The sequence below is a fragment of the Ranitomeya variabilis genome, chromosome 6 (assembly GCF_051348905.1).
Source record: "Ranitomeya variabilis isolate aRanVar5 chromosome 6, aRanVar5.hap1, whole genome shotgun sequence".
Taxonomy (NCBI): domain Eukaryota; kingdom Metazoa; phylum Chordata; class Amphibia; order Anura; family Dendrobatidae; genus Ranitomeya; species Ranitomeya variabilis.
Window position 1 is genome coordinate 269,620,259 of NC_135237.1, and position 14,295 is coordinate 269,634,553.

General features: G+C 44.3%; 1 protein-coding gene across 1 annotated transcript in view; it reads right to left on the reverse strand.

The window, feature by feature from the left end:
- Positions 1–3,022: 3,022 nt before the first annotated feature.
- Positions 3,023–14,295, reverse strand: part of AHRR (aryl hydrocarbon receptor repressor) — a 462,221-nt gene continuing 450,948 nt past the window's right edge. Inside the window, exons 9-11 of the mRNA XM_077269620.1 lie at positions 8,490–8,593; positions 7,175–7,316; positions 3,023–4,779 (exon numbers count right to left, since the gene is read on the reverse strand). Coding sequence (XP_077125735.1) covers positions 3,690–4,779; positions 7,175–7,316; positions 8,490–8,593 — 1,336 coding nt within the window. The 3' untranslated portion in view covers positions 3,023–3,689. The remainder of the gene's footprint in view (positions 4,780–7,174; positions 7,317–8,489; positions 8,594–14,295) is intronic.

Here is a 14,295-nt window from a genome sequence, read left to right on the forward strand (position 1 = left end):
CTATAGAGCATCTTATGGGGCCATCAACCTTTATGGAGCAACATATGGGGCATATTATTTTATGAAGCATCTTATGGGGCCATTATTAACCTTTGTGCAGCATTATATAGGGCATATTTTTCTATGGAGCATCTTATTGCAGCGCCCCAGAGTCCTGGTCATTGCAGTACTGTGGCTCCGCCACTAAGGGGGGCTATGGTACGTCCGATGGCACTGAAGGAGTTCATCTGACCAGGTATCACAGACACCAATACATTTCACAGCCGGGCCTCCAGGGGGAGCTAAGGGTTCTATTCACTAGGCCACTCCCCACCATTGTGGGTAAACTGGGGGTCAGGCAGGAAGTTAGTTCAGAAAGCTGACTGGGTTGGAACCAGGCAACACCTGGTGGCAGAGGGTGTTGTGGGAGAAGATTCGGTAGGGTCCCTGTCAGGGGTGGGATCCTGACAGAGGCCTGGCTACAAGAAGGAATGTAACGGGACCGTGCCTGCTCAGCATAGCGGCGGTGCCCAAGGAAGGATAAGAAGCGAGATAGATTGTGCTGAGTGAGAAACGAGATCAAAGCAAGAAGGAGAATACCAGTAGGAGTCGTGCTGTGAGACCGAGGCAACATCCTACTGAGGCGCACAACCGGCGGCCGGAACGCCGAGGGAGTATTACAATATTCAGCTTCAGGCAATACTCTAAACCAACGGCAGGACAGTCAGTCTAAGGCGGGCTGTCTCACCCAAATCACCTATGCAGTCTTGGGGGGCAACTTGTGGAGAGGGGCGACTCTAGGGTCCCGGAAGAGCTCCGAGCCTACCCGTCATACGGGTGCCGTCCTAACCGTAACATCAGGGAGGGACGGAGGATTAGCAGAACATCATCTAATCGAGTTGTGAGGGAACTTAAGAAACGGACACAACAGTTGTGGGGACTTTCCATAAGCACAGCAGGGAAGGACCACAACACCTAGCGCTAGAAGGAAGGCACAGATTTCCACCTGTTAAGAGAACTCTGGAGGTGCCATTGGACCGGCCGGACTTGCGCAGCCTGGTAATCTGGATTCCGGACTGAGGACCCAGAGATCTTCAGTAAAGAGGTAAAGAGACTGCAACCTGGTGTCTTCGTTATTTACTGCACCGCACCACCACCACCACTACCACCATCTACATCTATCACTGTACGCCCCTCAGCAGGGCCACGGACCAGGTCTAGCCGCCGTGACAACCCCAGAGCAGAGACTCAGAGGCCCGGTACCGGGTACCCCTCAGCCCTGCGGCAGTGGGGGCGCTACATTATTGGGCCATCATTAACCTTTATGGAGCATTATATGGGGCATATTTTAATATGGAGCATCTTACCGGGCCATAATTAACCTTTGGGCAGCATTATATGGGGCATATTTTTTGTGTGGAGCATCTTATGGGGCCATCATTAACCTTTGTGCAGCATTATATGGGGCATATTTTTGTATGGGGCATCTTATGGGGCCCATCAAGAACTGTATGGAGCATTATATGGGGCTCCTGATTCAATATGCATATTCAAAAACATTTAACCTACTGATGTCTCAATTAATTTTACTTTTATTGGTAGCTATTTTTATTTTTGAAATTTACCAGTAGCTGCTGCATTTCCCACCGTAGGCTTATACTTGAGTCATTAAGTTTTCCCAGTTTTTTGTGGCAAAATTAGGGGTCTCGGCTTATACATAGGTTGGCTTATACTCGAGTATATACGGTACTCCAGCAGAGCAGATGACCTACGTGTTCATCCAAGTGGGTCCATCTTCTTGATTGGAGCATATGTTGTTCTAAAACCTCTATGTATTGCTCACTATTGATAGCAGGGGACGAACAAACTCCTTATTCAGCCGTTCCAGCTACAGCTACACCAATTACAGCAGCAACACCAGCAGCAGCAGATGGAACTCCTAGGAAAGGTTGTCCGTGGCAGGTAAACCGCACCTTCCCTAAGTCAAAGTAACGAGTCCCAGGTGAGGAAGACAATAAGTGGGGAACAATGCATGGGTGACACGGTGGTTCCTGGCCCTTCAAGACTTTAGCTTTCTGGTTGAACATAGGCCCTGGAAACAACACAAGAATATGGATGCCCTCTCAAGGGTACATTGCTGGCAGAAGGTGCCCAGCACCCTGGATTTGGGCAGAGGGGGTATGTAATGTTGCAGGTGTACAAGTCATAGATGGGAGGTATGTGTCACCGTGGTGGCTTGCCTCAGTTATGTAAGACACGGAGAAGCAGGCTCTAGCACAGATAGTACTGAGAGGTTTTATTATTGGACAAAGATTTTGGGTCTGGGTTTTAGGAACGACCACTAGAGCTGGGTGGGACTGGCTGTTCCCGTAACTCCAGTTCCTGTCCAGCTGTGTCATTCAGGGTCTGTGTATGGAAGGAGGAAAAGACCTGGGAGATACTGAAGCAGTTTGTTGTGAGGAACTGTCTAACAGTACTTTGCTCTACATGGGTGAGTTTGAGACTGTGATGCCAAGAACTGTACCTGTTTACTTTGAGTCATACTGTTTTGCAGAAGAAAGGTTGTTTGTTTTCGTTGAAGATTTATGAACGTAAATAAATATTATTTGTTTGATAACCTGCTGCATGTGTCTACCTCAAGCACTGCCAAAGAGTGGGGTCTCTGCAATATTTATCTTAGTATCAACTTACTTTTCCAGCCTTTTGTTAACCCTATCCTAACTTTTTTGAGATGTGTTACTATCATCAAAATGATTTAATTTTTTCAAATGAAATGGAAGAATGTCTTACTTTCAACTTCTGAAATGTGTTCTGTTGTGAATAAAATATAACTATAAGAGATTTTCAAATCATTGCACTCTTGTTTTTTTACATGATTTTACACAATGTACCAACTTTTTTGGAATTGGGGTTGTACTAAAAAGGACATTTCAGGAGAGTTGACAGGTCCTCTTTAAAATCACTGAGCAAATGAACAGAACAAGTACTTTTCCAACATGTGTATAGACTGACAGTTTTCAAAGAATTTCAACTTTTGTGTAGTAATAAACATATCATAAAGCAAACATAATGTTTATTTTATTGTTTTACTCTTCATGGCTGCATTTCCTGCTTTTCAATCAGAATCAGTGACATTTTGTAATTTTAACATCAGAATAAATGCCTGGCAGTTTTCTATAAATACAATGTCTTAAAAAAAGGAAAAAGCTAAGCAATTATCAGAGTGTATAGTTGTCTAGAGCAAAAACACTTTTTTTGGGCCTTGCGTCTTTCGGTTTTCATATTGTTAAGGTGCCAATCAAATACATTCAGTCCAATATTCGTCAAGGCAAGTATCAGTGTGTATCTCAAATTGTTAATACTGTCATCCTTCATTCAACAAAAAGGACTTTCTAAAAAACAACACACCCTTTAAGGGAATACCACATAGTCCAAAGAGTTATAAAAACATAGAAAAAGTGTGAGTATCTCATAAAATAAAATTATTTTCTACAGAAGCAAAAAACTTTTTTCATTAGTGGTAAAACAAGGAAAAATAGTTGCATTTCTTGAGAAATGAGCAGTTTTCAAAATGTCTGCCCCATACATAAGGCTTTTTAAGCACCGACCGCACTTTTACCACAGTGTAAGCTATACATATAAAAAGAGACCTTATGTCAAAATAGTGCAATATATTATTTTATCTAAAATTCTAATAAGAAATGCAAAACTTATTGAATGTATGCAAATTCAGCTGTATTCTGTGGCATTTGGCCAGGTAAAAAACCCATCAGTGTGTTTTTTTGGTAGAGTGCTGGTATCGATTCCTGATCACTCTCAGCCCATGGAGGTGAATCCAGGGGCTCACGCTTGATATTCTGAACCATACTGTGAGCTTTGAACTCAGATTGCAGCTTATAAGATTGATCGCCCTGATTCTTACCATCTGTTGCATAAAGTGGATTAGTTAAGCAATCTGCCCCCTGTTGGCTCAGTACGCTGTCCAGGTAGTTGGACTTCTGGGGATAAAATTGAGTTGGATCCTTATTGTACAGACCTTTAAAAGGCCGACTTGTGTTTATATGGTTCATATGTGCAGCTGGAACAAAACAGTGTCCTCTATGAGAAGAATGCATAAGATGCTTTGGTTTCAGGCAAAAGTTTTGCTCGTTGAGGTTCGATTCAGTCTTCAGATGAAGTGACTGAGGGTAGTCCATCAAAGTTCTTTTTACGACATTATTTTCACTCACCCATCCATGACCATGGGGCTTTAGATAATGTTCAGATCTGCCCTCAGAATCTGAGTCATTTTCAGTTTTGATGGGGATGTTCAAAGGAAAACCTGAGTCATAAAGGACATCTGGAGTCACAAAAGTATTTTCCATTTTAATATTATCTGTAGGGTAAGAGTCCACAGAATGCTGCTGCAGACCATGATATACCTGGAAATTGTCAACACCTCCACGATGGGGTCGCCCTGTCAGGTGCACTCCAGGATGGCTTTGGTCCATGTTGTAGAAGGGCCTCCCTGATCTATTTGCAAATGAGCCCATCAACTGGGGTCCTGACCTGGACCCAACATTGCTGGCGTTACAGTGATTCTGCATGCTAGAAAAATGCTTAGGTAAGTAGTTTTCCTCCTGCAAATAAGAGTCAGACTTGTTTGTCTGAAACTTCATCTTCATATCTTCCTTCTCGTGTTTTCCCCATGATAGATGTTGCTTCAATAGTGCTGGTGATTCACTTGAACTGTTACATAGAGGAACTTCTCTATTTCCTTTCATACCAAGCATAGTCTGTTTTCTTGGGACCTCTTCATCCCTGAAATTAATCCAATGTATAACATTAAAAGAAATAACAATTTAAAAGATTAGAATTAACTTAAAGGGGTATTCTCCTGTTATTAAAATGAGTTAGACAGCATGAAAATAAGCAAGTTTGCAACTGACTTGCTTTTCTTTCTGCTGTCATTCTTCTGCAAAGAGAGCTTTTATCTTATATAGTGTGCAGCTTGTTTCCATGAAGTTCGGCCACTGCACTTGGCCAGAATGTCCAGTAGTTACATTCCAGGACAGGAGTTGACTCCTAACATCCCAGTCAGCTCTCTCCAGCCCATTGATTTCAATACAGCAGTTTGTTGCTTATCTCCCTACCCCTCCCTCTCAGCTCCTTACAGAGCTCTTTATGAGTCATGTACAATTGCAATCTCACAGCACATAGCATTGGCAGTTTCCAGAGCAGTTTTCCTTATAACGGCTCTCACTTTCCTGATACTTATGCTTGTTCAATGGCTCTTTTATCCCTATGTGTGGGTATAGTGATTACAGTATGAAACAAACCAAGATAGACAATTAATGTGTAGTAGCAGAATGAAGCTACTCATTACAACTGTCACTCAAGAAGGAAGTCCTGCTCCCACAAGCAACTGGGAAGTAAAGAGACTGTAAGAAGACTGTAAGGAGACTGCAGTGCAATGAGCTGCTAAAAAGCAACAACTTGAGAATACCACTTTAAAATTGAGTATGTTAATGATCAAAACATAGGAATAGGCAGTCCTGTTCAAAATCTGTCATATTTCTCTTTATTGGAATTAATGCAAGCTGGTATTGAACAATTTTTACTCATGAATAGACCATAGTATCTGCCATATATTAATAAATATGATATTAGAGCAACAATAATTTACTGAAAAATTGTAAAAGCAAAACAAGCAGGAAAAACTAATTTTTTGTTGTATTTTTTTGCTGTATACTATACCTGGTGAATGTAATTAGTTGAGGTATGAGTCCCACTGTGGCTTTATCACTAAGGCTCTGTTTATACCTAAAGCCAGCCTTGCAAGTTGTAATATATAGTAAATATATATATATATATATATATATATATATATATATATATATATATATATACACTCACTGGCCACTTTATTAGGTACACCTGTCCAACTTCTTGTTAACACTTAATTTCTAATCAGCCAATCACATGGCGGCAACTCAGTGCATTTAGGCATGTAGACATGGTCAAGACAATCTCCTGCAGTTCAAACCGAGCATCAGTATGGGGAAGAAAGGTGATTTGAGTGCCTTTGAACGTGGCATGGTTGTTGGTGCCAGAAGGGCTGGTCTGAGTATTTCAGAAACTGCTGATCTACTGGGATTTTCACGCACAACCATCTCTAGGGTTTACAGAGAATGGTCCGAAAAAGAAAAAAAATCCAGTGAGAGGCAGTTCTGTGGGCGGAAATGCCTTGTTGATGCCAGAGGTCAGAGGAGAATGGGCAGACTGGTTCGAGCTGATAGAAAGGCAACAGTGACTCAAATCGCCACCCGTTACAACCAAGGTAGGCCTAAGAGCATCTCTGAACGCACAGTGCGTCGAACTTTGAGGCAGATGGGCTACAGCAGCAGAATACCACACCGGGTACCACTCCTTTTAGCTAAGAACAGGAAACTGAGGCTACAATTTGTACAAGCTCATCGAAATTGGACAGTAGAAGATTGGAAAAACGTTGCTTGGTCTGATGAGTCTCGATTTCTGCTGCGACATTCGGATGGTAGGGTCAGAATTTGGCGTAAACAACATGAAAGCATAGATCCATCCTGCCTTGTATGGAGCATCTTTGGGATGTGCAGCCGACAAATCTGCGTCAACTGTGTGATGCCATCATGTCAATATGGACCAAAATCTCTGAGGAATGCTTCCAGCACCTTGTTGAATCTATGCCACGAAGAATTGAGGCAGTTCTGAAGGCAAAAGGGGTCCAACCCGTTACTAGCATGGTGTACCTAATAAAGTGGCCGGTGAGTGTATATATATATATATATTGAATATACAGTACAATTCAGGTGCAAAAAACATCAACGTTCACCATGTTGAAGAAGGAAGCACAACCCTGAAACATTGCACAGGTGGGCAGATGTCTTAGCATGGAAAATTAAAATGCAGCCACAAGTGGCACCCAACAATGCTGATGCAGGGGAGCAATCCAAACCTTCGGTGAACATGGAGGTTGATGTTGTTTGCCACTGAATCGCATGTCTGTCTTCAAGAAGTAGTTTTTTTAACACAATTTTTGGTTGTGTGCCTTTATGTGTTTCGAAGAAGTGAAAGACCACTCGGCGACATTTATCTGGCTTGCTGAAACAAGTTACATTTGGTTTGATGAGTCATAATGTGTATGCACACAATATTTTATATTATGTTGCGGATTTCTTACCTCTGGGCTTGTTGTGGGACAACTACGTAATCTGAGCAACCATTTCTGTACAGTATTGGAGAGTTTGCCTCCACCCACACCCACTGGTCTTCATTTGTTCGGACTTTTAGTAATGAAATTCCACTGTCACCGGCATTCATTACTGTTGGTAAGAAAAATAAGAGTGTAAATGTGGTATATTATGTCTTACTTCTAGCTTACACAGATCCCTAAAGCTGTCCTGACACTTGTTTAGCCGTAAAGAAAGAAGTGATTATGTAATAATTAATAATACTAGTATATTACCTACAGATCTGGCATTTGCAATTGGGTGACAATTCCTGAGCCTGTGCAATCCATAGGACGCAGCTATTTATTAGAATACAGTGTCCTGCAGTCTGGATGTACAATCACGTATTAATAAAATGGACTTACTACAGTCATTAAAATGGCTTATGTCCATAGGAACACACTTTCATTTTCAAAGTAAGATGACCTTTGGATTTGCCCTAAAGATCCTCATTCTTGGCAGGGCATAATTCTGTGTAAGACAAGCAGCCTATACCCACTGAGTGATCTGTTATGGATGGTTCATTGTGCATCTGATGGGAGATATGACTGGCAAACAGGCTATGAAATAACCACTTATGAGTGAGTAGCTGATCGGCGGTCATGTAGTGCTGGCGGGTGTGAACGGACCATTTGCTGCAGGTCTAAGAGACACCTACAACTGTGCAGGAGCGCATGTCACGTGCAAAACCTAGCGCCCTGCAGGAGCAAAGACGATTGGCTGCCAATAACTTTACTTAATTTGCAGAAAACAGCTAATTCAGATATCAGCAGAATTCACAGGACTAAGAATACATAGAAATGACAAATAATGATATATTTTATTGAAAGGCAACATACTACAGGACGCTGCTATAGTTTACTTACGAAAAAAGTAATTCAGTTATTAGTATTGTAATGATGTAAAAAATCCCCTCTGTAAATGAAGGGCAATAGCCAGTAGGTTGGGCATTCTTAGCAAAAATGTTGACTTCTCTAACCATAAAGATTACGTAGTAGCTTTTGTGTAAAAAAAGAAGCCCTCGGTTAACTTCTATGACTGAAAATTCTTATTAATGCATGGATTACACCATAATCAACCCAACCATATGTCACTTATGAAAAAAAAAAAACACTTAAATTGATGTTTGTCTTATCTTTGAATATACACTACTTTTAGAAAATGTAGATTTAAAAATAATTACCGAAAAAAAAGGCTTGAATAATATTGATTTAGCTTTTCATTATCTAACAATATTGTATCACACAACTAATGGTTACTACATACGTTTTATTTGGTTCTCCGTGTTGTGTAACACATTGGGAAAGCACGCCCCCTGGTGGTCGTTCCTTCCATTACTCTCCACATCAGTACTGGGGAACATTTTTCCTCTGTAGGGAAGAAGAAAACCATTTAAGGGATGAGATGCAAAAGACTGACACCTAAGACCATACTATGGTATGTAGCACAGGATGTTCCCTTGTTGAGTAAGCCCAGGTATATTCTGCTACCAGGCATTGCAAATAATATGACTCACTTTCTCCTTTTGACTATAATTTCCAGTGTCCTGAAGTTTTTTGCACAAAAAAAAAATTATGTTAATCCACACCTCAAACTACATACATCTAGGCATTAGTTGAAGCTGGCAGGAACTGTAGTAATTACCCACCCTTTCAATGTATCTGCACCAACAGCTTAATCATCAGCTTTGTTATGTAGACTGGGACAGAGTCAGCAGAGAGCAGAGTTTAAAGGGAACCTGTCAGAGGGTTTTTACCATGTAAACAGAGGACAGCATGAGGTAGGAGTTAAAACACTGAATTCAAAGATGTGTCACATGTCAGATAGTGTGCTGTTCACTTAGACTGAAGCTTTAATCACCTTGTGATCAAAGGGAATCTGTCACCCCAAACATCGTATATGAGATAAGGCCACGACATCAGGGGCTTATCTACAGCATTCTGTAAGGGTATGTGCACACGTTCAGGATTTCTTGCAGAAATTTCCTGAAGAAAACCGGAAATTTTCTGCAAGAAATCCGCATTTTTTTTTTTGCGTTTTTTTTCCGTTTTTTTCGCGTTTTTTTAGCATTCTGCAAGCGTAATTAGCTTGCAGAATGCTAAGTTTTCCAAGCGATCTGTAGCATCGCTTGGAAAACTGACTGACAAGTTGGTCACACTTGTCAAACATACTGTTTGACAAGTGTGACCAACTTTTTACTATAGATGCAGCCTATGCAGCATCTATAGTAAAAGATAGAATGTTTAAAAATAATAAAAAAAATAAAAAAATGCTTATACTCACCCAGACATCTCATCAGCGGCGACCGTTCGTCTTCCTATAGCTGGTGTGTGCGCACAGGGCCTTCCGTGACGTCACGGTCACGTGAGCGGTCACATGACCGCTCACGACCAATCACAGGACAGTGACGTCATCGGCTAGGTCCTTCGCCGCACATCAGCTACAGGAACCGAACGGCAGCGTGCAGTGGAGGCGGGAACACTGCGCGGGACATCGAGGGTGAGTATAGGCCTATTTTTTATTTTATTTCTTATTTTTTGACCACTTATATGGTGCCCAGTGCGTGGAGGAGAGTCTCCTCTCCTCCACCCTGGGTACCAACCGCACATAATCTGCTTACTTCCCGCATGGTGTGCACAGCCCCGTGTGGGAAGTAAGCAGATCAATGGACCCCTAGGTGTGCGGAATCCCTGCAATTCCGCATTTTTAATGAACATGTTGCTTTTTTTTCCGCTATGCGATTTTTTCGCGGAAAAAATCGCAACATTTGCACAAAAAATGCGGAATACCTTGTAAATAATAGGAGGCATATGTTAGCGTTTTTTTCGCGTTTTTATCACGTTTTTATAGCGAAAAAACGCGAAAAAAACGCTAAAAATCCTGAACGTGTGCACATGGCCTTATGCATTCTGTAATGCTGTAGATAAGCCCACGACGTATCCTGAAGGGTAAGAAAAACAGGTTATATTATTCTCTCCCAGGGGCGGTCCCGCTGTGGTCCGGTCCGATGGGCGTAGCGGCCCGTGTCCGGCGCCTCCCATCTTCATAGGATGACGTCGTCTTCTTGCCTTCCTGCCACGGCTCTGGTGCAGGCGTACTTTGCCCTGTTGAGGGCAGAGCAAAGTACTGCAGTGCGCAGGTGCTGGGAAAGGTCATCATTGCTGTGACTGAGCTCTGGTCTGACTCCGCCCCCTCCTGTGATAGGCACCTTACTGTCTATAGACAACGTATACAGAGAGCCTGATGTGGGCGGGGTTAGCTTTCTCAGCTCTGCTGCATTGCTAAATCTAATAAATTATGTGTTAGAATTGCTGCGCCCAGTGCTAAGTGATACATTTGTGGAGTTAGGGTCTCTTTGCCTACATTATGGGGTAGCAAAAACCTACTGACAGTTTCCCTTTAAATAAGTTGTTTCAGCACGACAAACCCCTTTCTATATTGAATTTTGACAGTCATCAGCTAAATGCCACAGGATTAACTTTATAAAGCTCAGGTAGCTGTGCATTGTAGAATTCGAAAGACTGGCCAACAGCCATACATGAATTACAATAGCCAAGTCCATCAATGGTAGGAGTCACATATGGTTACCTTCCTCCAGAGTACCCTTTTATGACATAAAAAACCCTAACACAAGGGCAAATAATAATGGCCACATTGTACTGCTGGAGGCCGATGTAAGGCACTATATGTAAATAAAAGACTCTTCAGTCTTCCTGCTTTCTGGGGGTAGTCTATCAATTCCTGCAAACTGCAACATACTGGTATTTATGTCAATTAATTTCAATTAATTTTATATGTTGTAAAGAACACAAGTACAGTTGCAATTTCAATACAGAAAATGCTAGGAGAAAGTGTGTATTTATTTTTTTTAAAAGGGAATCTGTCACCAGGTTTTTGCTATGTAATCTGAGAGCTCATGAAAAATGAAAGCTAAGCTGTAATTAGTTGCTATTAACTATATAGGGTTAATATGCAGGTTATTAACATTAGAAAGGTGCCCGGCCAACGTACTGAAAGCATAACGCCATGGAAAAAATTAACTTTACTCTTCTCGAAGACCCCGGGTTTCAGTCCTGCAGACGTGCTTGTGCAGATGTAAGTAAGAAGACCGGACTGCGGGTACCTATGCCAGACCGGGTTCGGCACTGCTGAGGCTGCGTCCCATGTTGTCCGGGGGAAGGCAAAAAGGCCCGGACCGGTTCCCTGACCTGGAAGCTGGGGGAGCGGTTATAAGTAAAAGTGCGCACAGTGTTGGGCAGTTTCTTGCAGGCGGTGACAGAGGCAAAATGCATGCGCAGCAGGCTCCGAGGGGTGCACAGCCGTGCCGCAACGATGCCAGGATGCTGCTGGATTCCACCACAGTAATACAGAAAGAGCCGCACGCCAGCCTAAGAGCCAGGGCAGAGTTCAGGACTGTTCGCTGCTGCCCTCGTCGTCGGTCCGTGGTCTGCAGGACCTCGTTGGAGAAACATCGTGCCAGCTGTTGTCGGCACTTCAGTCTTGGTGGGAACAGGCTGCACACAGCACAGAGAGAGGTGCGGCGCGCCCGGTAGTTGACAGAGAGAGGTGCCGTGTGCTTCGTGATCGGGTACTGGACAGATGTTTTCAGCCCACCTTACCAGTGTGAAGGAGAGAATGGCTAATGAAATCAATTATTAAACCTTACATAAGCTAGTTCAGATATGGTGTAGCAAGATGGTGTTAGGGCTAGCGGAACGCACCGAGTAAATATAAATGTTTTATTGAAGTAGATGCGTTCGCAGCCCGGGGTCCACCGTGCAGGAGAACCTGCTGTTAGTAAACGGCGGCACTATATGGCGGTATGAACTAGCTCTGTTAGCTTCACAGAGTAGCCGAGAAAGCAAAGCTCTGTGTCCTGTTTGACTTCACAGAGGCACAGGCTAACTACCCAAATGAGAGCAGTCAGTGGTCATGCATGCACACATAACTCCTCACCGGAGGTGCCAGCATTCTAAGAGCTTATTTCGGCCAGGTCCCTGAATACATACACACACACAATCTCCTCGCTGGAGGTGCCAGCATTCTAGGGGCTTATTTCAGCTGGGTCCCTGAACACAGACTCACATGACCACACTGGCGCAAAGCACATCACTTTAGAAAGACACTAGCACATGGCCGTGCGGCCATGCGAGCCTTAAATAGTTGCAGCACGTACAGGACCTTCCTAGGAAGACCAATGAGAGGCTGCTACAGAGCCTGCGCACCTACAGGACCTTCCTAGAAGGACCAATAGATTAGACTGCAGTATCTGAACATGTGACTCTCGATCTCCACTGAGAGATCTTACCCTGGGCATGCTCAGAACGGGAAAAGCAGGACTTAGTCCCAGAAGCGTCTGCTCGCCGCTGCCCAACACTGGCTTCAATGGCAGAAGCAGGAGAAGCAGCAGTAACTCTTTGTACAGAGTCAGCCTGAGCAAGACGCTGGGACCGACGTCTCCGCTGAGCAGGCTCCACTGTGGCAGGAGAAGAATGGGAGACCGCAGCGGAGATGGCCTGAGATTCCCCCTGTGCAGAGGAGGAAACTCGACCCCTAATATGGACCCCCTCCTTGGACCTCGCTATGCTCGAAGGCAGCAATGAGCTGCGGAGCCCAAATGTGCTCAGCAGGCTCCCAGGACTTGTCCTCAGGGCCATAACCCTTCCAGTCCACCAAATAAAATTTTTTGCCACGTACCACCTTGCACCCCAAAATAGCATTCACCTCGTAATCGTCCGTAGACGAACCCGATGTCCCACAAGATGACTCGGAAAACCGGGACATGTATACGGGTTTCAAGAGGGACACATGAAAGGTGTCGGTGATATCCAGGAGTGGCGGAAGGGCTAAACGATAGACCACAGAGTTAACCTGCTCAAGGACTTTGAAAGGACCCAAGTAGCGAGGTGCAAACTTAGTGGACTCAACTCCCAGCCTGATGTTACGGGCGGAGAGCCACACCAAGTCGCCAGGAGCAAAGGTCGGAGCGGGACTCCGATGTGCATCGGCGGAGGACCTCATTCTCTCCTTGGAAGCCCGAATGGCATCCTGAGTGCGGTCCCAAATATCCCGTGCCTCCACAGCCCAGTCTGCCACCCTGGAGTCGGCGGAAGACACGGGCATAGGCATAGGTACCCGCGGATGTTGACCATAGTTGAGGAGGAATGGGGTTTGTCCAGTGGAGTCGGCTACGGCATTGTTCAGTGCAAACTCCGCCCATGATAGCAAGAATGCCCAGTCATCCTGCCTGGCAGAGACAAAATGTCGCAGATATGTGACCAGGGTCTGGTTGGCCCTCTCTACCAACCCATTCGTCTCGGGATGATATGCAGAGGAGATATTTAACAAAATGCTGAGAAGACGACAAAGCTCTCTCCAGAACCAAGACGCAAACTGGGGACCCCGGTCACTGACAATTTTGTCCGGCATACCGTGTAGGCGGAAGATGTGTTTTATGAACAACGCTGCCAAAGCCCATGCAGAAGGTAACCGTGGTAGCGACACCAAATGCACCATTTTCGAGAAATGATCGGTGATGACCCAAATGATGGTACAGCCACGAGACTTGGGCAAACCCACTACAAAGTCCATCCCGACCATCTCCCAGGGCCTGTCTGCCACCGGCAAGGGATAGAGTAACCCAGCTGGCCGTTGTCGAGGAGACTTATTTTTGGCATAGGAGACACACGCCTGAATATACTCTCTGACATCTCGGACCATATGTGGCCACCAGTACATCCTCGCCAGCAGCTCAGATGTCCTCTTTGTCCCAAAGTGTCCACCCACCCTGGACGAATGAGCCCAAGAGAGAACCTCCGGTCACAAATTAATGGGCACAAAAGTCTTGCCCGGAGGCACAGACTCTAGCGAAACCGGAGCTATGGTTCTCAGGCTCTCCGAAGGGACAATAAGCCGAGGCTCTCCTTCCTCCTCCTCAGATGACACAACAGAGCTAGAGAGGGCATCAGCACGAATGTTCCTCTCCCCAGCGAGATAATGGAGGGTGAAGTGGAACCAAGAGAAGAACAAGTACCATCTGGCCTGGCCAGAATTTAGCCGCTGGGCTGTTTGC